We start from the raw sequence: 9,692 nt of genomic DNA on the forward strand, positions 1-9,692 counted from the left end.
TTTACAATGTTGGACGGAATAAGGATGAACATTTTTAAGTTTCCTTGACTTCAATAAAAGCTTGTTTACTGTTAAAAGACTTAAGAATTAAGATACAAACGCCATGAATCCCAAAAGCCATACACGGCCAAGTTGGCTAGTCTAAAAACTTGTACATTATTTATTTTGGGTCAAGCTAGAGCCACACCCAAAATTGTTTAGGACATACCTTTTATTCTGGCTTTAACACATATAAGCCACACAAACAAGACAACAGCGAACAAAAAGTGATACGAAACACAGGCAGAGAGGAATGTCTGTGCGGAAAGACGGACAATTTTGGTATCGGTTGAAGCATCGCGGCACTCATTAATTTCTGTGTGGCCTTTGTCTTGAAACCATGTGCTCTGATTTCTGCTCACAATGGGAAAGTTTGGACATAAGTATAGCTGAAGCAAAGAAAAACAATATTCATAGTTCAAAAGAAGAAAAGCTTCATGACGAATATACACAACCGGAACAAGAGTAGACTTTAATAGGATAAACATGATTATGTAGTTCAAAGAAATCAACTTGATCAGATCAGAACAATGTAGCTGACCCATAAAAGGAACCAACGCTCAGATCCAAGTCAATTCGACAGTAAAGTTAGCAAAGTGAGACACTCTTGAGGCTGCAGAATTACAGAAATTTTCTGTTATCCCCGCTTTTACATGGTATTAGCATTGTTTTCCTGACTTTTTTTTTGTTTAATTTTATCTTTATTTATATTTTTCCGTTGTGTGGATCATTGTTCCATGCAGCAAAATCTCGCAAGAGAAAAAAGACATAAGATGCAACTCACCTGCTCCGAATATGGCAAAAATTTTCCATCAAATGTCAGGACCACACGATCTTTCCCATCTACTCCCTTGACTTTGTCAACTGAGCAGTAGAAATCTATTGCTGACGTGCTGAAAATGAAAATTAACAAAAACTATTTGTTAGGCAGGGAAATCTTCTGAAAATAAAATGTTCAGTTTGCTTTTCCACAAGAATTTTATTATTTGCTGAGATCTTAAGCACGTTTAAGTGAAAATGTTCCATTATAGATTGGACAATGGAGATAGTAAAGACTAAAGAAGGATAAAAGGTGATAATAATGTATGTCATAAACTGTGAGTGGTAAACTTTCAATCTCCAAAAGAAAGAACTTCAAATTTCTTCACTTCCGACTTTGCTCCTTCAATTTTAACTTGCACTCTGATAACGATAAGAAAAGGAAGGGTGCAGGAAGATACGTTTAAGAACATATGAATGGACATCCAGGACAAAACAATAACCTGATATTCTAGGAGAAAGAGATAATGCTGGCTAACGAGGAAATAAGGAATACGATCATTAAATCACAGCATGTCTGTGTGTGATTAAGCCTTGCGAGGTTTAGTTCCCTCATCCGAAAATCATTCATAAGCATCCAGTTGTAACAAGCATAAGATCAAGGTTTTAATTAGACTATTAGAGATCATTAACCAGGACTCAGTTTCAGAAAAACCAGAATGTCTCTTGGTGTCTTGTCTGAAATCCTCCTAACAAGACATTATTAATAAACACAATTTAACATTAAACCTTTTAACAATACAATATTCCCATTAGCTTCGGAATAAAACTCTTCTCTCATGACACTTCTAAGGAAGACTGAAACTCATTCTTTAGATTGTAAAAACAGAAACAACCATTTTTTTAGTTAAAAAAACAAAATTAGTGCTTCCAATTAATTTGGACTTTTGTAAAGTCCAAATACTCATTATTTTTAGGAAAAGTCTGGCCAGTAACTTTATTAAATTTTGGCCAGCATGTAATTATGCAAAAGGAAAATGAATAATACTACATTATTTGATAAAATTTCACACCATTAAAAACATCATTGATAGCTACTTGATGGCTACAAATTATAAAATTGCTGACCCCTAACATTCCTCTTATTTTTATTCCTGAGTACTTTTTTATTGTTAATAATTTTTAAATTGAAATTTATTTTTGAACACTTAGATCATTGATTCTGGTGCTATAGATAATATTTTATTAAATTTATCTTGGTTCATCTTTTACACTCAAATTTTTTTTATTATTGTTTATTTACCAAATAGTATTACTGTTTTCTATAAATGCATTGTTTAATTTTCACCATCTTTAATTTTTCATGATGTTCTTTATTTACCCTATTTTAATTTTGATATTATCTCCATTTCAAAAATTACTTCCGTATTCAAATGTACACTCACCTAAAGGGATTATATGTCCTTGAAGGCAACTTCACTAATAATTCATTCACTGCACATTCTGTAAATTCCATCCGATTCTCACCCATTATACCTTTAAATATATAGCATTTTCGTTTAGAATATTTTTCTAGACAAAAATTAATCATTTACATAAATATTTTTCTTTTATTTCTATGCATCATGATAAAACTTGTGACATTTGTTATCTTTCTAACAAAAAAAACTTTCATTTTCTCAAAACTTTAATAAAGCTAATATAAGTTTTGATTTATTACATTTCTATTTCTAATCATAAATATTTATTAATTATTATTGATCATTTTATTAAAATCAAAAGGAGAAGTGCAAAATCATATAAAGAATTTAATTAATTTAGTTGAAACATAATTCAACTCTAAAGTCAAAACTGTCAGTCCGGTAATGGACCAGAATTCATTTTACATGATTTTTGTGTTTCAAAGGGCATTATTTATCAATGTAGCTGTGTTGAAACCCTTCAACAAAATAGAAGGGTAGAATGCAAGCATCAACATATTTTGAATATAGCTCATGCTCTTATGTTTCAATCTAATTTACTATCATCTTTTTGGTCTTATGCTATTACTCATGCCGTTTATTTGCTTAATAGAGTTTCATCATTTGCAATTAATTTTAAAACATCATTTGAGATTTTATTTAATCATCCATCAAATTATCATGAGTTTAAAATTTTTGGATTCTTATATTTTGTTTGAGGTAAATACTAAATCGGTACTCGAAAGATTCTGGCACTGACAAAATGGTACTTGACTTTTACTATTGACAAAATTTGATTGTCACTTGGTCTGACAGAAAGCTCAAGTTGTTGTGATGAAACTTCTTCCCATTTTTTTTTCTGGCCAGCTAGCTGACATCTTCACTAAGCTTTTGTCTCCTCAATCATTCCATCTTAATTTAAATAAACTTGGTGTTCTTGATATTTTTCATCATCTAACCCGCGGAAGTGTATTAAATCTCTCTTCCACATTAGCCCATGACAACAACAAAAAAATTTCACACCAACTCATAAATTCAATCCAACAGAATACATAAATTTAGCCTAATTTTAGCTTTTATAATTTTTATTTATTCTTACCTTATTTTTATTTGTTTTTATCTTATCTTTATTTGTTATCTTATCTTTATTGGTTCTTATCTTTCATAGGCAATGTTGTATATATATATATATTCAATTTTATCTTTATAATTTTTCAATCAAGAAATACAAACCACAATATTTTTTATCTTTGTTTTTCTTATTCTGTGAGAGTTTTATTACTACAAGATCTCTGGATCCTTTGGTTTTACCATCCAAAGTTTTTGAAAATGATTCATTCAATGAGATTTATGACATTGATTATCACTTTGATATTTCTTCTCTGGAAAACACAGGTGTCTTTGGTGGTGCCAAAGAAGACAAAAGCCTTTATTAAGAAGGTGGTTAGACTACACGAATTTTTCAAGTCTGTCATATCGGATGGAAATAGGGTGTTCATAAATAAGTTTTAGTCCAAACTATTCTAAGCCGCAGGGGAAAAATTCAAGTACAACACGACATTTCATCCATAAATCAATGGCCAAACCAAAGTAGTGAATCGCTGTTTGGAAACTTATTTGTGGTGCTTTGTGGGTGGCTACCCGAAGAAATGGATGGGAGTTTTGGTTTAATACCTCCTATAATGTCTCATCCCAAACAACACCATTTCAAACACTTTATAGGGTGCCAGCATCAGTTCTTTTCCATGGAGAGACATTTTACATCACATGTCGAGGAAGTGACAGCATCGATCGAAGTCAGGGATGCTGTTTTGGCAAAGCTAAAGATGCATTTATTGCAGGCACAACAGCGGATGGGCATCAAAGGGATGTGGAGTTCAAGCTTGGCGAGTGGGTTTATTAGAATTTGCAACCCTATCGGATGCGGACACTAGCTCGAAGGGTTAATGAAAAGCTGAGCCCGCGTTATTATGGGCCGTTTGAAGTTATTTGAAAAGATAGGGACAGTGGCATATAGGTTAGCCATGCCTCTAGGGTGCAGACTTCACCCAATCTTCTCGTTAGCAGGTTGAAAAAGGCTGTCCCGCCAGAGCAGCAAGTGCAGACACTTCCATTGGGTTGGCTGAGGATGGTGAGCTGGTGATGAGTCCTTCTCAGATCGTGGCATCGCGTACCGCAAAGGATGGGGCTTTGGAGTATTTGGTGTGCTGGGGGGGCCTCTCTCCTTGTGAGGACAGTTGGAACGAGTGATAATATTGCGGGATACTTTTTTGGTGTTTCACCTTGAAGACAAGGTGATTGTTCAAAGAGAAATTATTGATAGAGAGACTCATACTACTATCAGGTTTGGGCTGTGTTACCAAAAGAGAGGTAAGTAGCAATTAAGTGGCAATTTAAAAGTATTTAGCATAGTCTAACTAGCTGATATGTTATTAGACTCTATTCGTCACTGCCTATAAATAGTTAGGTTATAGTTAATTTAGTTTACTATGCATTTTTTATTGTGATTTTTTTAGAAATTAGAGAAAATTCCTCTCCCTGAGTTGGTAGTTCTAACTGTGTAGAATTTTATAGAAAGTGCTAATTGGCAATTCCCGTGCACCAATAAAACTTATCCATTCTGCTAATGTTGGTTCTATCATAAAAAGCAAAGTTCTGAAATTGGTTCAAATCAGTTAATTAGACTGGTCAAACCATAAACCGACGAAAAAAACAATTTGATCAATAGGTATAATTGAAAACAGAAACCGCTTTCAAGCTGCTGAACTGGCTGAAAACCGTCCAATCGATCCGAACTGGAATCCAATCGGTTTTCACATTTGAAGCTTGAACAACATAGTTTCCTTCATTAATAAGAGAAAAAAAAAACGGTAACCTGTAACTTTAATGGCCTAATCCCGTAAGGCCAGAAAATCCAAGGTTTAGTGGTTCCACTTCCATGCATCTTCTTCCTCGCACCCAGCCATTGCACATCCCTCTGCTATTATCTTGCCTCTCCTTCGTCAGAGAAGCCCGTTCTGTCATCATCTTCACCACTCCTTCCATTATCGTTTTTTTCTTTTTTTTTTGTTGGATTGTACCCGTGTTATCTTCCATCATTTATTGTTTTGTTGTTAACCTTCTGCCTTTTTTTAATTTGTTGCATGAAGTAGTTAGGGAGGACGACACAATGCCAAAAATGAGAAGGAGATTACTGTATTGGTATTAGGGTCCGTTTGGAAAACATCAAAAACTATTTTTTTTTTTTGACTTATAAAAAGTTACATTAATAGTGTTTGATACAATTTTTTAGATAAATTTTTAGCTTTTCAAAAAATTATTTAAGAGCTTTTGAAGAAGTTAGAAAATGTGACTTCTCTTATTTTCAAAAATTATTTTATAATCCTATTTAATACACAACTTTAATACAAGGACTTATATAATAATTTTTCAAACACAAAATAACTTATTTAAAAGTTGTTATTAATAAAAGTCATTATATTTTAAGTTCATTTTTCAAAAAAACTTATTTAAAAAATTTAGACAAACTGACCCTTAGTGTATTACTGAATTAGAAAACTTTTTCCTATTATATTCATTGGATATCGAGTTAGGTCCAAATTTATTGTTACATTTTTTTTCCTTGTGATTACATTTTTTACATTAAAAGTTTTATCATTCACTTGTACCCCCAAAAAAAATATTTTATCACTTATATTTTTAAGGCAAAATAAAAATATTAATTTAAACATCAAAATTAAGGAACCTTTACATATTAAATATCGAGACAAATAATTTTAAAGAATAAAAAATATTAGTTATTGTTATTATTATTATCATTATTATTATTAAATGATAAATATTTTTATTGTTCGCTGTTTATTTCACAATATATATTATATAATACAATAATTTTATATATATTATTCATTTTATTTTAATATAATTTGTTTGATTACCAAATAAATAAATTGAACAGTTTAATTAAACTTTTGAATTGATAGTTTTAACGATTTAATTCAGTTTAATTTTTTAAATCTTATTTATATAGGATTGTGAGACTTAGTTAGTGTTATACTTTTAATTTTTGTATTTTTAGGATTTATATTAGAATATATTTATATTTAAATGTGTTTGTTTATAATTTTATACATAAATTTAGTATAACTCAATTATTTGGAATGAACTATGGTTGAACTAATTGAACCTATAAAAATGTAAATCAATAATTAAAACGGTTTAATGATTGGTTCAATTTTCATAACCTTGCTAAAAAAAATTCTAAAATCCTGATTTCAGAGTATATTACATCAGCACTTTGAAGTTTGAATTATTAATTTAAATTATCAGTTAACAATGCTTAATAATTTGTACGCTTCATATTGAAAACAAGGCGGATACAAAAATGTCCCAACCCTGATTGAAATGGCATAACCACAAGCATATGAATATCAATACATAATGTATTATCAGTTGAATATTCTCTCTAACATAGAAACCATGTTTCAATAAGCCTCAACATATTTAGTGCACATTTTTATTTGTAACTTAAGAATATATATAACATACATAGCCTACTGCGTTATAAGAAAATCAAAATTGATTTCAGCGGCAAGAGTTATTACTTATTAGTTTCAATTTTTCAATAAGGACCAATCTTGACAATAATTTAGAGAATTCCTTAGTCCTAACTCCTAATATCCTCTTTTTAAACAATAAGCTGTAAAATTGAATGGCGTAGCATATATGACACTGCGGCATAGCATTATCAATATAAAAAAGCATCACAAATAGAGTATAATTTGATCAAGCAAGAAAAATTTATAAAAAAAAAAAAATTCGAAACTTACATCCCATCACCAAAGTCTTCATTGATTATTTCTTTAATGCTCTCCCCAAAATGCATAACAGCTTCATTCAACCTATGAAAGAGAATATCAATAAAACCCGCAAAACTAAGCTTCCAAAAACTGCAAGTAATATGATGCATCATGCGTAATACATTCCTAATATTAGAAACCAAAAAAGCGAGTAACACAGGTCCACAAAGTACATGTAAACCACTTGGAATAATGAAGTATGTCACATATTCCTTGAGTGAACAGAAGCATTTTCAAAAGCTGAAGCCGTATTATATCTTTACTGACCTTATATTTAGCTCATATAGAATTGAATGCCACTGCCTCCATTCCCCTTTTATCAGTCACTAATCTCGTACATTCTTGAATTAATTTATCTAAGTTTATATTCAGATACACTGATCCAAGAATTTACCAAATTTCGTTGTGACAAATAAAAAAGAACAAAGACAATAGCATTAATCCTTATCCATTCTCAGACACTGATAAATGGTTTCAATTCTACACCATGTTTCATAATTAATTCATTTTTTGAACTTAAACCAAATTTACAGCACCGAAATGTGAGGAGCAAGAAGAAGAACCTGTATACAGTGGGGTCTTGGATGAGGTGAGGGTCATAAGACCTCAAGGGAGGCCTCATCATCTCTTCCAAAAGATCATCGGTCAGCTCGGGGAGGGCTGCCCGGAACTTAGGGGCAGTTTGGGGTTTGAGCTGAGCTTGTCTTTTGAGGAGCTGGGCAACATACACGTTGGTCAGTCCGGTTTCCTCCGCTAACTGACTGTACGACTTGCCGTTCTTCTGCTTCACAGCTTGGAGCTTTTTCACTACGCTCGCTTTGCTATTATCCTCCATGGTTCAATAAGAAATAGTGTGTTCAGCAGTGGTCAGATTATTGTGGACTATGAAATCATTATTTATCATGTGGGGAGCAGCGGCCCAGACAGCAGCATCAAAAATCGTTATTTTATTTTAATTATAATTTATAAAATATTTATACTAATAATTATAATATATNATATATTTTTATATATTATTTCGTGCAGTATATGAAAATATATACTGATTTTATTATATAAAAATTAAATTTTTATATTTAATAATGGAGTTGAATTGGTATATTTTTAAAAATATTTTTTAATTTGTTTTTTTAATGCATTAAATCTAATTTATTATCGTGAATTAATTATATCAATTAATTAATTTAGTTAGATATTCAAATATTACACAATTTATTATAATCAATTAATTAATTATAACAAATAAATTAAATCAAATTAATTATAACAAATAAATTATACAACTATTGATTTAATTAATGCATATTTACACTAAACCCTAAATCAATTATAACTAATTAAAAAATTGATAGATGTAATTTTTTCTTGAAGATATTTTTATTTTATTTAATTAATTAAACTAAATTAACTATAATTAATTCCCAAATATATGATTTGAGGTAAAATTAATCACATTAAAATAGGGCAAATCACTTAATTAAGCCAAGGGTAGCAGAAAATTACACAAATCAGTCAAACCAAAACTGGTTTATGAATTCACCAATGCACATTTCTATATAGTTCGAATTAGTTTGTTTCGAACTTCATTTATATGTAATTCGAATCACCTAAATTCGAACTACACACACGCACACACTCACTAATTCGAATCAACCACACAAAGCTTAATTTGAATCAGGGTGATTTAAATTACACCCAAGGACGAAACCCCAAGTAATTCGAATCTAGTTGATTCGAATTACTCATTTGTTAGCTATAGTAATAATTCGAATTGGGGTATTTCGAATTACACTTGGTTCGCCTATAAAAGGAGTTCGAACCACCCTCATTCGAATCACTTTTACAAATTCATACCCCACCAAATCCTAGAGAAAATGACCCAGATTCACTCCGACAAAGGCTCGAGCAGATACTAAGCCGATGTGGGACGATTCGGAAAGACTATATCGTTTGGATGGAGTTGCTCATATAGTCGGGGTCATCAACGACAAGGTTAGTAGTTAAAGTTTTTTTTAGTGGTTTTGCAAGTGGTTTTATAAGTGGTTTTGCATGTGGTTTATTGTAGTGGTTTATGTTAGTGGTTTTGCATGTGGTTTATTTTAGTGGTTTTGTTTGTGGTTTTGTTGGTGGTTTATGTTAGTGGTTTTGTTAATCGTTTCGGAAGTGGTTTTACTAGTGGTTTATTTTAGTGATTTTGTTTGTGGTTTTGTTGTTGGTTTATGTTAGTGGTTTTGTTAGTGGTTTCGGAAGTGGTCTATGTTAGTGGTTTATGCCAGTGGTTTTGCAAGTGGTTTATGCTAGTGGTTTTGCTAGTGGTTTATGTTAGTGATTTTGTTAGTGGTTTTGTTAATGGTTTTGCATGTGGTTTTTGTTAGTGATTTATGTTAGTTTTTTATGTTAGTGGTTTCTATGAGTGGTATATTGTTAGTGGTTTATGTTAGTGGTTTTGTAATTGGTTTTAATTATGCGGTCCTTCATATGCGCAACCCCAGCGATGCATCTCTAGCATGTGGCGGCAGCAGGGCATGCGACTCGACGACAGGTACGTTCCGTACTTGCAGATGGCGGGATTATA

At 31.5% G+C, this 9,692-nt stretch overlaps 1 protein-coding gene across 1 annotated transcript; it reads right to left on the reverse strand.

Annotated features, from left to right (window-relative positions):
* Positions 1-19: 19 nt before the first annotated feature.
* On the reverse strand, positions 20-7,996 carry LOC107458345 (cyanate hydratase). The gene is made up of 4 exons (XM_016076554.3): positions 7,681-7,996; positions 7,088-7,159; positions 824-932; positions 20-393 (listed from the first exon to the last, which is right to left on the reverse strand). Exons 1-4 carry the CDS (start codon positions 7,950-7,952, stop codon positions 349-351), a joined length of 498 nt encoding a protein of 165 aa, XP_015932040.1. The 5' UTR covers positions 7,953-7,996; the 3' UTR covers positions 20-348.
* Positions 7,997-9,692: the final 1,696 nt, after the last annotated feature.

The sequence above is a fragment of the Arachis duranensis genome, chromosome 7 (assembly GCF_000817695.3).
Source record: "Arachis duranensis cultivar V14167 chromosome 7, aradu.V14167.gnm2.J7QH, whole genome shotgun sequence".
NCBI lineage: Eukaryota > Viridiplantae > Streptophyta > Magnoliopsida > Fabales > Fabaceae > Arachis > Arachis duranensis.